Below are 17,943 nucleotides of genomic sequence, written 5' to 3'. Positions count from 1 at the left end.
TGGTTGGTCGGTCCGGGTGCTATCACCATTTTGATCCCCCAAGTCCATTTTGATCCCCCAAGTCCCTCCACACATGCATCTCAGGGGCTATTACTCCTTTATGCAGGCAGCCTGTTTAAGATTGGTTCACTGAATGCTCCCCTCTCTGTCACTCCTGCAAGAAACGCTAACTTTTTCTCCCCTCCCGCAGCTACTCAATATCTCTTTGGTTGTATGGTAGGGACAAATTGTAGAACATACCATTATGTCTTTCGGTAGTTTATAACAATAAGTCACAATGGTCAGTAACTATGACTGGCATTGGACAACATGACAAACAATGATAACAATCAATGTCATTTGAATCCACTCAGTTTGTCAATTTAAAATAGTATAACTGCTAATAGTGAAAATGGCTTTCAGGATGTAGAATCTGCTTTGCAACATCCTCTTCCCAATCCCATGTCTTTCTTTCCTTTCCCTGTTCTTTATTCCCTCAGGTTTTAATTCTGGGACTCCCTCCAGTTATTGTTAGATGGATGGACAACCTGCCTGTGAGCTGGGCTGGGGTTGCTGCATCTCCTTGGAAAGCTGTGGAGGCTTAAAATGAAAAAAACAAGGAAGAAGCAGGGGAAATAGAAAGGAAAAGTTAAAAGAGCAGTTTTTTCCTCACTTGAATCAGGACCTGAAAAAAATTGATTTGTAAAAACAAAAAAGTTTCAAGATTGATAGAAGGACATGCATTCTGATTAGATGGGAAGCAGAGGGATTTGTAGGCAGGAAATTGTTGCTTTTTTGTGCTATAAAGATGTGCAGACATGAATAACCACATAATATATTTTTTAACTCACATTCCCGCACAGCTGAAAAACTATACACACAAGTACCAGACTTCATTGCTAAAAAGAAACCTGAAATGGCATGACCTCCCACTTCTCCTGCAATTTTAACTCTGTGCATTGATGTGTGGCACTTGACTTTATTATAAGCATAGCAGATACTGCACTATTCAATAACATGTATCCAATCCATAGAATAGTATTTAAATTTGGAAAAAATGCCAGCACAGCAATTTCTCTGTATAGTAGCTCAGACTTGCCAGTGCATCTACAATAATATTGGTATACATGTACAAATGCATGCACGCACATGCACACACTAGATTCTAAAAACTATCCAACTGGTCAGACTTAGCTGCCAACCTTGTATGATTATAACCATGTGGATTAGCCAGTTTCTTGCAATTTGAGAACAGTACCTTATTTATGGAGTGGGAAAAACTCTTTCAAGACAGGGTCCCACAAGAGTTATTGCGTGTGACTTTGCTTTCCATTAACATTCAAAGAACAAAATTATCCCTTCTAAAACAGTATGTCTCTAATAAGTTAACTAATTAATTGCCATTGTGAGAGTAAAGATAAATCTTTGTTTTGGTGGTTAAATTCAGTAGTTCTCATTCTCTGCTTAAATGTCTTATTATTAACTTAATATTAAATGTTAATATTATAATATTAATATAATATTAAATGTTAATAAATATTAACATTTAATATTCAGCTATTCAAGTGATTATTTATGTGACCCAGATTGACATGATGAATGCAAGAATTTCATTTGTTCATATGTGATTGCCAGTGTGTCTTAGTCTTTTGTGAATTCCACTAATCACTAATATAATCATTTTACAGTCTGATTTTTTTTTAAAATGTACTACAGTATGTAGCTAGGAAATTTGACTGAATCAGACCTACTGAGTTTCATTTTTGTTTTCTTGAAGGAATAGTTTAAAAACATAAGCATTTATGATATTAAATTATAATGCAGTGTTCTTTTTATTTGTTATATAGCATTATGCCAGTATATACAGGCCTCTAAAGCCCAAGATTGTGGTGGCCGTTTCATTTCAAGTTCAGCAGAAGGTAAAACAAAAACAGGAGAAAAATAATTAAAACTTTGATTCATATTGATATTTCTTTTCTAGTGTTTCTGTCCCTTGACCACTTTGTGCCTTCTAGATTTCCCTTCACAGCTGACCTCTTTAACAGATGATGGAGTCCAGTTTTAAATACAAATAAAACTATTAACATTGGTGTTGTGTTCATTTAGACTTTTTGTTTATCTTTTGATTGTTTACCTATATGTGCATTTCCTAGATTACCTTAAAAAGGTGGAGGTTTTTAGATGAACAAATAAGCAAGCACATACCACCATAAATTTCAAAAACAAAGACAACTAAATTGCTTGGGTGTACCTGTTAAAGGAAATGCACAGATAGATAATCATATGTAAAGTGCTATCAGTACTATAACCCTTTTCTGTCTATTTTCTCTTGCTAATCAGCACTTTGAATTTTCTGTTTCTTTAAAGGAAATAATTGAGCTGAATCCTATTACATCTTTATAATGTGCTTTTTGATATCTACATAAAAAAGTTTGAGTTAAAACACTATGATTGACTTCATTCCTTTTTCATTTTTAGGTGAAAATTTTGAACAAACTCCACTAAGACGCACATTCAAGTCCAAAGTTCTTGCTCGTTATCCTGAAAATGTGGAATGGAACCCTTTTGATCAGGATGCAGTGGGAATGGTTGGTAACTTGCTGCATTCTTAATTTTCATTGCTGCTCTTGTATTACTACAGTCTAGTGCAGACTAAGAACATAACAAACACCATACTGGAGTAGACCAAATGCCTAGTCCAGCTTCTTCATTCCACAGCAGTCTACAGAAAGCCACAAGCTGAACATGTGTGCAACAGTACCCTCCCATCTCTTTTCCCATATAACTGATACTGAGAGACATACTGCCCCTGGTAGTGGAGGTAATATACAGCCAGCATAAATAGTAGATACTGATAGCCTTATCTTCCAAGCCATGAAATCCTTGCTTATATGCTACTCCAAGAAGCACATTCATGTAAACTAGTTACTCAGAAATATGTTTTCTATCAGGAATCAAACAGGTACACCGAAGTCTTATCAGAACAACTTTTTTTCGAACTGCAACTCAGCCTTGACATGATTGACAGAGAAGAGAGAGAGATCTACATGGAGAGCAAAAGAAAGCTTCTGTAGGGACAGGAAGCTTTTCAGATAAATCACATGTCATAATATTTCCTGGTATTTTAATCTTAGTGTGTGCCTGTGTATCTTTTAGCCCTTTCTCCCACCCACATCTATTTGCGATAAGACACAAGACAACCTAATTGCTGTTATACAACAAACTTCAGTGTACTACCCACCCACATGTGAGTTATTTGAGCTTAAAGCTTCACTAACCTAACCTAGGTCCAAAGACAATATCATGGCAGCAGTTTCATTTGTTTAAATAGGGATTAACCCCAGTAATACAAGAAGGGGTAACAAGACACATTTTGAAAAGCAAAAGAAGCATGTGAATGAGGAGTACAGAACTCACTTCATGAGCCCAAACTTCATTTTCCTACAATCTGTTCCTTCCTGATTTCTTTTCTCTTCATCTCAACTCTGATACTAGAAGTGTGATCGTTTGTGGGGGGAAAAAACCACTTAAAGACACAACTGCAGGTTAGCCATTGGAGGTGATGGGCAGAGTTCTGTACTCTTCATTTGCATGTCTCTTTTAAGTAAAGGCTCTGTCCCTTTTTCTACATGACTGTACCAGAATTTAGTTTTAATGCATGTCTCAAGTTAACACTTTTATAGCTTTAATTTGTGGGAGAAGTACCAATTATGCTGCTGTAGAGTCTATATCCAGTGATAACATTACAGTGGTACCTTGGCTTACGAACTTAATCCATTCCATGACTCTGGTCACAATCCAAATTGGTTGTGACCCAAGTCAAATTTCCCCATAAGGTTCAATATAAATAAGGTTAATCCATTCTGTAACCATTTTTAATCACAAAAATTTGAAATAAAGTGACAAAGAACAACAAAGTAACAAAAGAACAACAAAGATCGTGGCCATTCCCCCCTGAGCATGATCGCAGCCATCTCTCCCCCCCCCCCCCGCATGACCGTGATCAAGGCCATCTCCTCCCCACCAAGCATGACCACGATTGCGTCCATCTTCCCTACACGAGCATGACTGCGATCGCGGCCATCTCCCCAACCCCCGAGCACGATCGTGGCTATCTCCCCCCCCACCCCAGCATGACTGCAATCGAGCCTGTGCAGGGAAGACGGGGATGATCACGATCATCACCCAATGTGGAGTTCGCAACCTGAGGCAATTTTTTTCGGAAATTTCTGTTCACAACCTGATTTGATTGTGAACTGAGGCGTTCATGAGCCGAGGTACCCACTGTATTTCCTTTGCAGAAGAAGTGCTAAGACAAAATAAGAACTTCTCCCCTTCTATCAGTATTTTCAGGTGTGGTTTCCTCAATTTGAATAGGAGAAAGCTTTCTGATAATGGTTTACAAGTTTACTATCAACTCTGAAAATAGGGTTTCCTCAATGATATATTGTCTGGATTTTTAAAAATGTAGCATATGAACAATTCTATACATGACTGCTTAGGTCCGTTCAGTTGAATGGGGCTTACTCCCAGGTAAGAGAGTATAAAGTTGCAGCTATTACTTAAAATCCAATTATGCCCTTTCCCATATACTCTAGAAATGCTGGGGGACCCTTCATCCAGGACAGTGTATAAACAATAGCTGTAGTGAGAATGGGGAATTGGTACAAAGTGCCCCCCTTTTCTGGTCAAAAACCCTATCACAAGGAAAAGGGCACAATTGGATCAATCCATAATGTCCCAGTTTATAATTAGCTCGAACATAAGAGAAACTTGTTATAAAATGATACTTTATCTTACTGCTCATCTCTATAATATTTTACAGTATTATCTTACCTGTGGGAAAATAGCAAAACTATATAATTGCGTGCATGCTTGCTTAATTTTGTACAATATGAAAAGTTGTATGAATTTTGTCCTAAATCTGAGAGCGGCTCTAGGTTCATTCTGCAAAGCATTCACAAACTGTTCCTCAAAAGCAAAAATGGCTACAAAAAGTCTCAGTATTGTGCTATTAGTAAATATTATAGTTATTAAAGACTTGAAGTCAAATTCATATCATTAAATAGCGCTTAAATATCATTAAATAGTCTTACTGAAAAATATAGACCAAAATTATTAAAGTAAGCTGTAACGGAAGGGGCCTTTTGAGGCTTGAGGAATGGCAGGGGTTGAAAGACGAGTCAGCCGGCCTGGCTGGAAGAGCAGAGGAGCTACAGGGATGCCTTGGCATGGAGGTCATGCAGTGGGTGGAGAAGGGTTGAAGGCAGGAAAATTTACAAAGTCAGATATCATCTTCCCTGGGACGAATGCCAGGATGTAGGAAGAGAGCTAAGGGCACTAAAACAAATGGTTCTGCAGATCTGGCACCCTGGGAAGGGCAAAAGACTTGGATTTTACCATGACCCCCAGAGGAGCAAAGGGTTATGCTGGCTTGGGGAGGGAATAAAAAGAATGCTGATGGCCAGGTTGTTGTACTTCACCTCGGAGAGAGACGGAGGTTTGCCAGCTGCCAGATGCTGAGGCCCAGGAGGTTGGGACGGTTATTCTGAGGAGATCAGTTTGGCGCAGTGAGACAGTTTTAGGTTTTTAGCTCAGTCAGTTTTTGTTGTTTTAGAGTCTGGGACAGTCAAATGACCCTGAGTGGGGTAAACCTCTGGAAATTGTGTTGAACTGTCTACCTCATCCTTTTCTCCCTCTTCCCCCTTCCTTTACCCTTGAGTAGCTGAAGTTATTTGAACTTTCTTCCATGTGTGTATGTGTTTGTTATAGTCTAATACAGACTCTTTTCCCCCAAGTCTTGGGTCTACGTGTGCTGGTCCAGTGCTGCTTCTTCATCAGGGGCCGGGATTAACTCTTTTTAACCCTGGGAGCTGTTGGAAGGTGGGGACTTTCAGCAGCGTTTGGTGAGGGCAGTTTGCCTCACCGTTACATAAGCAATATATAACTTTCAATCTCTTTTCTTCCCCAGTTATGTATGCCTAAGGGTCTATCGTTCAAGACACAAGCTGATGCCCGAGAACCTCAGTTCCATTCATTTATAATTACCCGTGAAGATGGCTCACGAACATTTGGGTTTTCTCTGACATTTTATGAGGAAGTTACCAGCAAACAAATCTGTAGCGCAATGCAGACATTGTATCATATGCACAATGCAGAATATGATATTCTTCGTACTCCACCTACAAATGATAAGGATAACTGTAGCACCATAGAAGACTGTAATAGCACCTCTGTATCAAAGCTACAGCGATTTAACTCATATGATATTAGTAGAGACACTCTCTATGTCTCTAAGTGCATTTGTCTGATAACTCCTATGTCTTTCATGAAAGCATGTAGGAGAGTGCTTGAGCAACTTCACCAAGCTGTAACTTCACCTCAGCCACCACCATTACCTTTGGAAAGCTTTATCTACAACATACTCTATGAAGTTCCTCTTCCTCCAGCAGGGAGATCCCTAAAGTTTTCAGGAGTCTATGGACCAATTATCTGCCAGAGACCAAGCACCAATGAATTGCCATTATTTGACTTTCCAGTTAAGGAAGTTTTTGTGTTACTTGGAGTAGAGAATATGGTTCAACTCTTCACCTGTGCTCTTTTGGAATTTCAGATACTACTTTATTCACAGCGTGAGTATAGTTTTTAGAGCTGTTTTAACTAATGAGGAAAATGAAGGCTAGAAAGCTAACTAGGTATATTTAACACCATGTTTACGCATGATTGATTGTTGTTCTTTTGGGTCCTGGTGGCCCAGACTGAAAAAGGTAACTATTTTTCTCTTCTGTTATCAAATGAACAACAGAAATCTAATCTGATAGAGCTGTTTTGAATGTTACATATAATAGGCATGTACACACATCATGATAACCCACTCTGGCAATAAGCCAGGGTATGATGGTTGTTTTGTGACAAACCCATGAGGCACCCAGCAGATGATTGTGCTCTCCAAGGGTTGTTCACTGCATCCTTCCTCCTCAGTCCTCCTGAAGCTATCCAGTTTGGATGTGAACAACTTTTGCAGTTGTAGCTTCTGTGCCCCTTTAACGTTGTTCTTTTTTGAGTGATCACAGAAAAGCTAGCATTAGCCTTTTCAAAGTGCCCAAGTAGTACATTGAAGGGACTGTCATTAGTTTGTTGCCTCCCTTTAAAAAAACAATTTTAAAAATGGACCTCAAATGTATGCAGTTTTTGTTAATTGTTTTAGTTGGGCTTGCACAAATTGGCACTTGTGCCCTTTCACAGGTCCAAATTGACATATCTCACCTGGGCAATGTCCAGGGGGATATCTGCTTTCTGAATGCAGCAGGCACCCCTCATGGAAATTGGCCTAGAGAGACTGCCAAGAGCTTTATTTTTCATTTTAATTTGTCCTGATAGCTCTCAACGCACAAGCTATCAAGAGAAACCCAAAACACATATTTGTTTGAGAAAAGGGTGTGGAATTTTTTCCCAGCCTGGCTGTTCTGACAATGTTCTTTTCCACTCTTTCCTGAGATTCTAGGTTCTTGGGACAATGGAGGAGTATAAACGTCTCATTTTTATGGGAGCTGTCAGTCAAAACTTGCTGTCAATGTTCTAACTCCTTTAAAAGGTCCCCCCTTTTTTTCTTTTTAAAGACTTCCCTATGGTTTCTTTACAGGGACATATGCAGGTAGGTAAGGACAAACCAAAGTGAAGATTAAAGCTCCTGGCAGCCTCTCTGGGTCAATACTCATGAGGGGTCATTTAAGGTACTGTCACTGGCTGTCAAATTGAAAATTTGTTTTCACAATCACTGAAAAAAGAAGAAAAAGATAAAGAGGGTAAAAAAAGTTGTGGTGAATCCAAAGTGGCTTGCAGTGTAATGGGAGGCATGAAACAAGTGTTGGTCACCTCAAAGTTCTAGTTGGGCATTTGTGAGATAGTTGGCATTGGCCTGGGAGAATTTGGCAAGAGCAGCAGGGAGTTTTTGCTGCTATCACTTGCTGGTTTGTGGTATTAATGATAAGTTTGGCTGCCTGATTTTAAATGACATGACAATCAATTATAGGTACAGCAACCCCAAGAAAAAATTAATGGATTTTCAGGATGGCTTCTTGCCCCACAAAAGCCACCTTGTGGGAATTAGGCCTGGCTTACATGGCATGACAGCCCCCCCCATGGGTTGTCACCCACAATGTGTTGACATGTGTGAAGTTGGTCACATCTAATCACCTATTTGAGTCACCCTCTGCTTGTTTTAGAATTTTGTGGAAAGGAGGAAAGTGCCTTATATGTATCCAATGTATTCTGAGAGAATCATAAAGACTCACAGGTATTGGTTTATGTATTGCTCGTTTTACTTCATGCTGATGCTGAGGAACCCTCACTGATTTTGGAGGAACTAATTATTCTTGTCTTAGCTGGCACCTTCAGAACTTTTTTTAAAGAGTTGTTGGGAGTAGCTATTCCTCTTTTGCGCAAAAGCAGCTGCTCCCAAAGCAATAAGCAAGGTATAGCTGCCTTCAGAAAGCTATAAGTTACAAGTGCTTGACAAAAAAAAAGGAATAGATTGGTATGTGTGGCTTTGTCATTTCTTCACATCCATTGTGTTGGAATCACCTTTTTCTGTAAAATTTTTAAAAAGTGACAAAATGGAAATATGCCTTTGATTTATTTTAAAGATGTAAGAATCATGATGAAAGTTTGCTAAACCAATTCATACATCTTTGAATACTGGATCACACTTTTACATTAAGTTGATGACCTCCATGCAAGTGTCTTGCAAAGGCACTGGACTTTTGCTGTGCTCTTACAGTGCTTCTGTACTGGGGACTATATACATGGCCTTTGAGAGGTGTACAACTGCTAATAGCTTGGAAAAGGCTGCTGTTGTTTGAACAAACAATAACAATTTTAATATAGACATGGTGCCTGCATGAGAAATTAAGAGTTGGGAGTAGTCTTATGCTCTTCCAAGGCAGCTGTGTGAATACAGTCATTAAAATCAAATTGGCAAAAATGTATCTCTGGATTTTAAATTCATAAGGCAGAACAAGCTAGTGGAGAAGAAAACAGTGTGACACAACTGGTAAAGTAGGGAACTCTCTACTTCCCTATGTATATTAACTAAAGCAACAGTAGGTTCCTTCTTGGATTCTAGACAAAAGGTTATTAACCTGAAGCAATATAAAAAGTTGTATGGAAAATGGAACAGCCTTAAAGCAAAACAGCAAGTTTATTTCATGCTTCAAACTTTTATCTGACCTTACCTGCCTGAAAATCTTGGGGTACGGTTACACACAGTTCATTCTGTACAGCTTTGTTCTGTGCAGAAGGATACTAAGGTGAGTTCACACAACACAGCAAGGGTATTTTCTTACAAATGTTGGTCTGTTATGTTGTCTGAATTCCATTGTTGTATTTCAGCATAGTACATTTGATTTGGAGAAACCACAAACGAACAATGGTCTGCGCTGTAGTTTCTTAATATCACAATTGCTTCTTGTGTCATCTGAACTGGAAAATCAATTTGTTTGGTACTAAGACCAGAACTATAGAGCTACTTGGCAAGAGCAACTAAACAAAGAGCACCACTGACAATTGCCATTTTGCACAACTGCCAGAGGTTCCCCACTCTTCCCACCTCTTGCTCTAATGATCTTCTTTGGGGCCGGAGCAAGAGGTCAGCTGGTTGCTGCTGGGAGAAAAACAGCACTGTTCAGTAAATTCTACTGCTGCCACTCCCACATGAGCAGAAGTTGTGATTCTGCAGATTCTCCTGGTGCTGCCCCAATTGCTTCCAGGGGGAAGCTCCTGATATGTGCAAGCAATCCAGCTGCAGGAGTAAGAATCTGCTGAGCAGATGAACCCTTTTCTGCAGCAGAGACTGCTTGATAGCCTCATTCCTCCTTGTGGTGCCTCCTGGGATAGAGGGAAAAAGGAAGTTGCAGATGGGAGGAGAGTTATCAGGATGAGCCTGATTGTCTTTCAGGCACATCCATGGACAACAAATTCATGGGAAAAAAGAAAACAAGTGAGGGTTCCTTGTCATGGCAAGTGAATCCAGCCTCTGTTTAGTAGGCAGTGGTTCAGGGCTACGGCCATGCTTTGCCAAACACATTAATCTCACAAATACTTGTGTTCTGTCTTTCTTGGCATCATCTACTAGAATTGCTTAAAATCTGATCCATTCTTGCAAGTGGGACTTGCCATATAAGTTTACCATAGTGATCCCCCCTCACCCCCCCAGCTACACTTATAAAAGTACTACTAATCTGTGGGACTAGATTATTTGCCACCACTGTGCTCTTTGGCCACTTGCAGATTCAGCTGCTGCACTTGGAAGCCCCTGTGGGCATGCCACAGGCTTCTGGTTGGCCACTGTGGAAACAGAATATTGAATAGGCCTTTGGTCTGATCCAGCATGTCTGTTCCCCCTGTATTGCTGCACCAAGACCACCAGTTCTTCTGGGAAACTCAGAGGAGACTGGAATTCTTTGGGTGCTGGGTGTGTAGCTGGGAGAACTATTCTCATTTTGCCCTTTCTTTTGTGACATTTATTATCCCATATTACAATAGAAAAGGGGTTTTCTTGCTTTTGTTTTGACTCAGTGCTAAGTAGTTGAGGGAGCAATTGAAGAGTAATCATATATGTGTTTACTTGAAAGTAGTGTTTTGTTAAAAAAAAAAGTACTGGAACTCACGTCTTGGGGACACAATGGTCGCCGCCAGCTGAGTCAGCACGCAACCACACAACCGATCCCAAGCCGAGCAGCGCCCTCACAATCAGCGCCAACAATCAGCGGACAATCAGCTGACACACAAACAGCCCGCAGGCGCTATGTTAATGATTTCTGCCGCAGATCTGCTATGCCCAACAGGGCGATTCACAATCACTTGGAAAATTCCGTCAAAAAAAGGTGCCGGAACGCCGTTCCTGTGCGTTCTATGACAAAAAAGTCCTGCTTGAAAGTAAATCCCATAAAATTCAGTGAGGCTTAGTTAGGCTTACTCTCAGGTAGATAGGGATATGGTTACATCCTTTAGTGAGGATAATCTGTAAATAATAAATTGGGTTGGATTCAGAGATCCACTGAATGAGATTCAACTGATGCAACCTCCCAGTCATAGAAGAATTCTAATCTGAACAAATTGCTGCTGTTCGCTACTGCAATTGTCTGATATAATGAGTAAAAATGTTGCTAAAGGCACACAACCTTATCCAAAGAAGATACAGTGATCACATATGCTGGATTCCTGTGTTTTCCCTGTCTGTCTAAGCTCTTGCAATGTAGTAGGATGTCCAAGAGGATGAGAGGTTTCTATGTGCTTCACATATTGCCTTCATTCAACACAAGGTAAATTTAAAAACCAGTTGTTCTCTGCATGCTTATTTTTGTAGAAAAATCTCTTAACAGATAAACTCTTAACAGCTGATCCTTTTGGAATTGCTGTATTGTATAATCGCTTGTGTGTATTGTCTGGATCACCATGAATGAAGCTTCATTCTGGTTGCATTTCCATGGTAGCACCCAAATGAGTTATTTTTCTGATTTCCTTCTTTTTAGATTACCAGAGACTGATGACTGTGGCAGAGACAATCACGGCACTGATGTTCCCATTCCAGTGGCAGCATGTGTATGTTCCCATCCTTCCAGCCTCTCTCCTACATTTTCTAGATGCTCCTGTCCCTTATTTGATGGGATTGCACTCTAATGGACTGGATGACCGGTCTAAGCTGGAGCTTCCCCAGGAGGTGAGAAAAGTTTTACCAGAATTGGATTTCACTTGTTGCCAAACAAGTTCCAAAGGAGAAGAGCTTAAATTAGTTTTAGGCTTCCCTTGTTATACAACAGAGTCTCTAGGACAATTCTTAATTTGTGTTGTAAGCTGCCTAGGAAGGCCTTTTGTCAGTTATAGGAAGCCTATAAATATGTGAATGAATGAATGAATGAAGTTTGAAATGAATTTTGTATAGGGATAAACTGTTTCCAGAAATACTGTCCATAATTGATTGTCCAGTTTTAAAGGCTAGGGGCATTATGACCCTTTAGCCATTAAACAACTTCTGTGCTACAGGAACTCAGAGTAATATTGCTTCTGTTCAGAAGTGGAACAGAATTAATCCAGAATGGGAGGCAGGGGTATGTGCATGTGTGTAAATATATATACCTTGCACATACACTAGATGAATAATATTTTATATGAAGTGAGGATTAACAAATGTATTTCTGCTGTATATAACTATGATTCCTTTCAATTATGTTTTGTATTGGCTGCAAGATGTGCATGTGCGTTCTGGCAAACTTCAGGGGCACGCATGAGAGGCTGACCATTCTGGCAGGCCTGAGAGCTCAGGCTCTGATAATGAGAAGATTGTTGAAACAGACTTAGCTCCACCTGCAGTCCAAGGCCCTGGGTACCCACCTGTGCTGCTATGGAAGAGATTAGTTCAAGGGCAGCCAAGGGGCCCAGTCAACCTGCCCATGGGAACAAGGAAAAGCAACAACATCCTTAGGGGGGAGATTTTGAGATAGGAAGTCTATCGGAAGGGGAACTCCCTGAGGAGGTAGACCTGATAGTCTGTCATCACAGTTGTAAGGTGGCCCAGTTGGGATCTTGGGGAGGAATGAAGGCCCAGTTCCACAGCACTTCTCTTCCCAAGGACAAGCACAGAAGGATTCATGAGCAAAGCTTTGGGTGAAGAGGGCATTTTACACACACATTGACTAGGTCCACATAATTACCATGGTAGCTATCAATGATAGCATCTTTTAAGCCACAGGTGCATCCTGGGTTTGATGTAAATTACCATCCTGCCATGTCATCTTGTCATGCCATCCAAACCCAATCAGCATGGTTTATCAGTAGATTAAACATGGTTATTTTTAGGATGGGCTACTGTCAGGTTACTTGTGGGTTGTTTAACTCTCCATCAAGACATACTGGGTTTTTTAAGCCATAGTGGTCATGAGAACCAACACAGTATGTGACTAGTAGCTTTTATTTTGCTTATGGTTGCTTTTATATCTCTTTTGACTTCAATTTTCAGGCAAATTTGTGTTTTGTGGATATAGACAACCACTATGTTGAGCTGCCAGAAGATTTGCCTCAATTTCCAAATAAACTTGAATTTATTCAGGAAATCTCTGAGGTTCTTATGGCTTTTGGGATTCCTCCTGAGGGAAACTTACATTGTAGTGAAAGTGCCTCCAAAATGAAAAGCCTCAGGACATGTGACATAGTCTCTGATAAGAGAAATGGGAACTTAGGAGGACCAACTTTAAATTCTTATGAATTACTGAAAGAAAATGAAACCATAGCAAGACTTCAAGCACTTGTTAAAAGAACAGGCGTGAGCCTAGAAAAGGTAAGTTACATAATACTTATGCGATCTTCAGAATAGAACAGTACATGAGTTAGATAGGATTACTTTGGGAACTTAGCTTTGTTTGATATTGGTTTTTAATTCTAGCACTATTTTTGCACATTGTTCCCTAAACTTGTAAAATCTGAGGAAAATTTTGTCTACTCCAGAAATTACATGGGGGTTATTTAATGAATGTGGCAAGTATATTTCCTGCAGGCTTCCACAGGTATACTTTGTCTTAACTCTCTATTAGTTTTGTCTGAATTCATAGGAGCTTTAGTAGCACTGAATACTTCAGTGACTGTTGCATCAAATGTGACATTGAAAGGGGTTGCTCCCATCTGATATGTTAACTTTCTCCTATAATTTACTTTCCTATATTCTTACTATATTTTTAAGAGTAAGAGCAACCTGTATGAGAATTGCAAGGGTAAGCTTTTGATCAGATATGAGCTCATGGAAGCCATTTGATATATTTGGCCCCTGCCACTACTTTTTTTTTTTTTTTGCCCAAATCCAGCAGCAGGAAAGAATAGCCTTTTCCTTTATTCTTTTTCAAATAAGTAATTTTCCCCCACTATTTGGCAGCTGGTTTTGAAGAAGAATCAGTCTTTTTAATTTCTGGAAACTGGCTGCTGGTTATGCCAGTGAACTAACTTTTTTCTGTTTTTCCATCTTCCTTCCTTCCATTTCAGAGTTGCAAAAATCAGTAAAACATGATAAACATAAGGTTTTACTTTGTTCAGCAAAAACAAAACATATGGTATTGAATATAATGTGGTTTCAGACATTATAGTGATGCTTCAAATCATGTGAAATCATTTATTAGTGAGTCATGGGTATTTCCTCCCACCCAGTTTTTTTTTTTTTTGCCGTTCCTATCTCACTGGCTTGTAACATTAGTAATTATTTTCAATAATTATGTTCAAGTTATTTTGTTAAAGAATATGTTCCTTATATACGAACAAGCATTTTGGCCATGACCTTGATATACAAAGACATTTTTCCTTGAAAAACTTACTGAAAATGCATCAGGAATCCAAGATATTTTTATTTTCCTGCACTGATGTTGGTGATCCTACTTTATATTCTGTCTGGTGCAGGGACAACCCAGCACCATTTTGCATACACTCTCATAATTACAGTGGATGAAAATTATTTATGTGGGACTAGTTCTTAACCCCTCATTGAGTCAATTGCAAAATTATGTGAGTGTCTTGTTCCTTACAGGTTGAAGTTCGAGAAGAGATTAGTAGTAAGAAGGACCTCAAAGTGCAATGTGATGAAGAAGAATTCAAGGTTTACCAGCTCAACATTAAAATACGGGAAGTTTTTGCTAATCGTTTCACTCAGATGTTTGCAGATTATGAAGTATTTGTTATTCAACCAAGCCAAGACAAAGAATCATGGTTTACCAATAGGGAACAGATGCAGAACTTTGATAAAGTGAGTATGAAAATGCAGACTATGGAAATTAAGGGGAATCCCCATACAGGAAAGGAAAGAGAGGAGGGTGTATGGATGCTTATGCCGCATTCTGAATCCTTCAAATTATGGGTACATGCTTGGATATCTGAACTGAAGCACTAAAAGAACATTCATTTGTAAAGTAGCCCTTTAGACCACCCAACATTAGAATTAACTTCATTAATAACAAAATGATGGGGACAGTACTACATGATGAGTAGCACCTCAGAATCTTTAATGGACAATGTGAATTGGAGAATGTTAAAACAATTCAAAATAACTATGTAGATTATTTCTCAGAAGCCACAGGTTATTCTTTCTGTTATTGTGTAACAGGGACCCTTTCATTTGCATAGGTTTTTGTATCTGATCATCTTGTCTGATAACAGGCAAACTTGTAAAATGCATGACTGTATTTCACATATCTGGTTGTGGGTTTTTTGTTAAGTTAACCTTTTGATTAGGATCAGGACCATGATGCATGGGGATAGGAGCTAACACTCCCCTCCCCCAAAATGTGATCCTAATGAAAGTCCATCCATAACCTGACAGCTGAGCATGGGAAAGTAGCTGCTATTGGCACTAGTAGCAGTTGTTAACACAAATAGCTGAATGAAGCACACTGAATCCTGAAAGCAAAAGCCAGATATTGTGGGATGAATTGCAGGAGTGGTTTTGCCTCCTAATCCTCCTCAAATATCAAAATAAAATTCAGTTAGATTGGTTTCTCAGCCCATCCTGCTCATTTACCAGAGGTGGGTGGGAAAAGGGTAAGAGGCCATAGGATCCAGTGAAGCTACACATCTCTTCTCTCCTTCCTACCCACCAGAAAATTAGCAGCTGCAAAGGGTGGAAGAGGAGGGGAAGAACAAGCCCAATCTCAGATTTACCCTCCCAGGATCAGAAGAGTGTCTATAGCTTCAGGGTGGAGAATCCACAACATCCTATGATCCCAGGGATACAGGGACCATAGGATATAGGAATTATAGAAATGTTCTGTGACTCTTTCAAGGTAGATGGTAATTCCATTGTCTGTATAGCTACAAAGCCACTGGTATTTCCCTTTGATATAAGGTTTGTCTGTGAAAAGATTCATATAGCTAGTATATTTCTATTTCAGTATAGTGTATATATTAAAATGAATATAAAAATAAGTTAAAATAAATTAGAACATAATTTCAGTGATTATAAAGTGATGGAAAACTACTGGCTAGCATCAAGCCATATCATTCTGTTATTGCAAATGATACTGTACTGTTAGAAACTAGATTCTGAACTATGTGCAAGAGAAGAATCCAATTAAAGGTACATTTGTGCAACCATATTTGTGTAAGCAGTTGTGTATTATGTTTGTGCAAACCATTGTGCAGTCAGTTACACAACTCTTATTTAACTCACTGTATAACCTATTGAACATTCCATTTGTGTAACAGGTTGCACAACTGCTTTCACAACCCGTTGCACAAGCAGCTTGCTCAGTGGAAAGAGTCAGAGAAGTTCTGCTAATACTATTTGAGTTTGTACAATGACACCTTTGGATACTGTCCTCTGTATCCTTTTTAAATGTCTCTTTAAGTTAAATGAACATCTCTTCTTTTAATTTATTAGGCATCCTTCTTGTCTGACCAGCCTGAGCCTTATTTGCCTTTCCTCTCAAGATTTTTGGAGACACAGATGTTTGCTTCTTTTATTGACAACAAGATAATGTGCCATGATGACGATGAAAAAGATCCTGTCTTGAGAGTGTTTGATTCTAGAGTGGATAAAATTAGGCTCTTAAATGTCCGAACTCCAACCTTGCGCACATCCATGTATCAAAAGTGCAATACCATTGATGAGGCTGGTAAGGGCTGAAAATATCTTAAAAAGGGGCTGTAGTAATGTCTGAATTCTTTGCATAAAATTAAGCTTTTGAGAAAGTTGTAATTTCTCAATTGATAATGATAGAGACCGGTGTTTAGATAGAAATGTAGATGATACTTTATTGTTCTTGTAAAGGTTTCATTTTTATCATGTAAGTGCACATGATATAAACATATCAATTAGGTAATGCTTTCTCTTCTTCCTGTTTACGTTCTGAGCAAATTTGTGTCTTACTGACTTGGCATGTCTATTCTCCCTATTTTATTTCACAACATGAGGCCATATTGTGAAAATAATATATTTTAAGATGCATGTATAATGGATTTGTTTTCCTTCAGAGAAAGCTATTGAGTTAAGGCTAGCAAAAATAGATCATACTGCAATCCATCCCCACTTGCTTGATATGAAGATTGGACAAGGAAAATATGAACCTGGTTTTTTCCCCAAGCTTCAGTCTGATGTACTTTCTACAGGGCCAGCAAGCAATAAGTGAGTACACTATATTGGGAAGATCTTTTGAATACCAAATCAACGGAACCTGGCAGTAATCACTAGGTTCACATGATCACTGAGGAAGAGAAGCCAAGGTGGCCTTTTTACCTCCATTTTGCTGGTTGCACACTGCACAAATTTGCCTAACCAACTTTGCAGCATGTGAACTCCCATGTTGCCCAAGTATGGTGAAGTGTGCAGTACAGGTGGCTTCCAAACCAACCCAAACTGTGAATCTCGCCAAGTTCAGACAGCATGGCAGCCTGTGCTCCTTAAAGATAATGGGACAAATCACACAAGGCTTGACCAGCACATGGGAGGGAGCAGGGTGGCTTCCTTCTGCCCAGTGATCATGTAAACACAGCCATTTTCTATGATACATAGCCCATTCCTGGATCTCTAGGAGAAGACTGGGCAGACGCTAGATCACTGTATGTTTTAGATTTCACTTTTCAGAAGCCCCTAAAAGTATGGCCAGTGGTCAGGAATCCTAGGAGTTTTAAAACATCTAGAGATCTATTTTCTGCCTCCCCCTGGTCAAAAGAACATGGGGAGTGGAATATCTAATTTGAGTATCATATAGTATCAGTCCTACCACTAGCACATGACCAGGCAGCATGCTATCCTTACCTGAGTTAGTTGTTGAAGCTAGATCAGCAAACAAAAAAAATTAAGCACATTTTCCAGGTAATTCCCTGCATTAATACATGTTTATCACCACAGTATTACAATATTACTAGCAAAAACAATGCTGAGCAAAGTTTGACCTAGTATATGTTTGTGGTTAAACTGTATGTTATACCATTTTT

At 39.3% G+C, this 17,943-nt stretch overlaps 1 protein-coding gene across 9 annotated transcripts in view; it reads left to right on the top strand.

The window, feature by feature from the left end:
* Window positions 1-17,943, top strand: part of DENND5A (DENN domain containing 5A) — an 89,110-nt gene that overhangs the window by 25,914 nt on the left and 45,253 nt on the right. For all 9 annotated transcript variants that reach the window (XR_006414298.1, XM_044425951.1, XM_044425959.1 and 6 more), the window contains exons 2-9: window positions 1,827-1,898; window positions 2,458-2,567; window positions 5,951-6,611; window positions 11,511-11,698; window positions 12,995-13,312; window positions 14,543-14,758; window positions 16,388-16,622; window positions 16,981-17,131. Coding sequence is in view for 8 of the 9 variants with exons in the window: in XM_044425951.1 (XP_044281886.1) it covers window positions 1,827-1,898; window positions 2,458-2,567; window positions 5,951-6,611; window positions 11,511-11,698; window positions 12,995-13,312; window positions 14,543-14,758; window positions 16,388-16,622; window positions 16,981-17,131 (1,951 nt within the window). In the remaining variant the exon portion in view is untranslated. The remainder of the gene's footprint in view (window positions 1-1,826; window positions 1,899-2,457; window positions 2,568-5,950; window positions 6,612-11,510; window positions 11,699-12,994; window positions 13,313-14,542; window positions 14,759-16,387; window positions 16,623-16,980; window positions 17,132-17,943) is intronic.

Source organism: Varanus komodoensis, unplaced genomic scaffold (genome assembly GCF_004798865.1).
Source record: "Varanus komodoensis strain SLA01 unplaced genomic scaffold, ASM479886v1 scaffold16, whole genome shotgun sequence".
In the NCBI taxonomy this organism is placed as follows: domain Eukaryota; kingdom Metazoa; phylum Chordata; class Lepidosauria; order Squamata; family Varanidae; genus Varanus; species Varanus komodoensis.
This window is presented reverse-complemented; position numbering and strand designations above follow the sequence as displayed.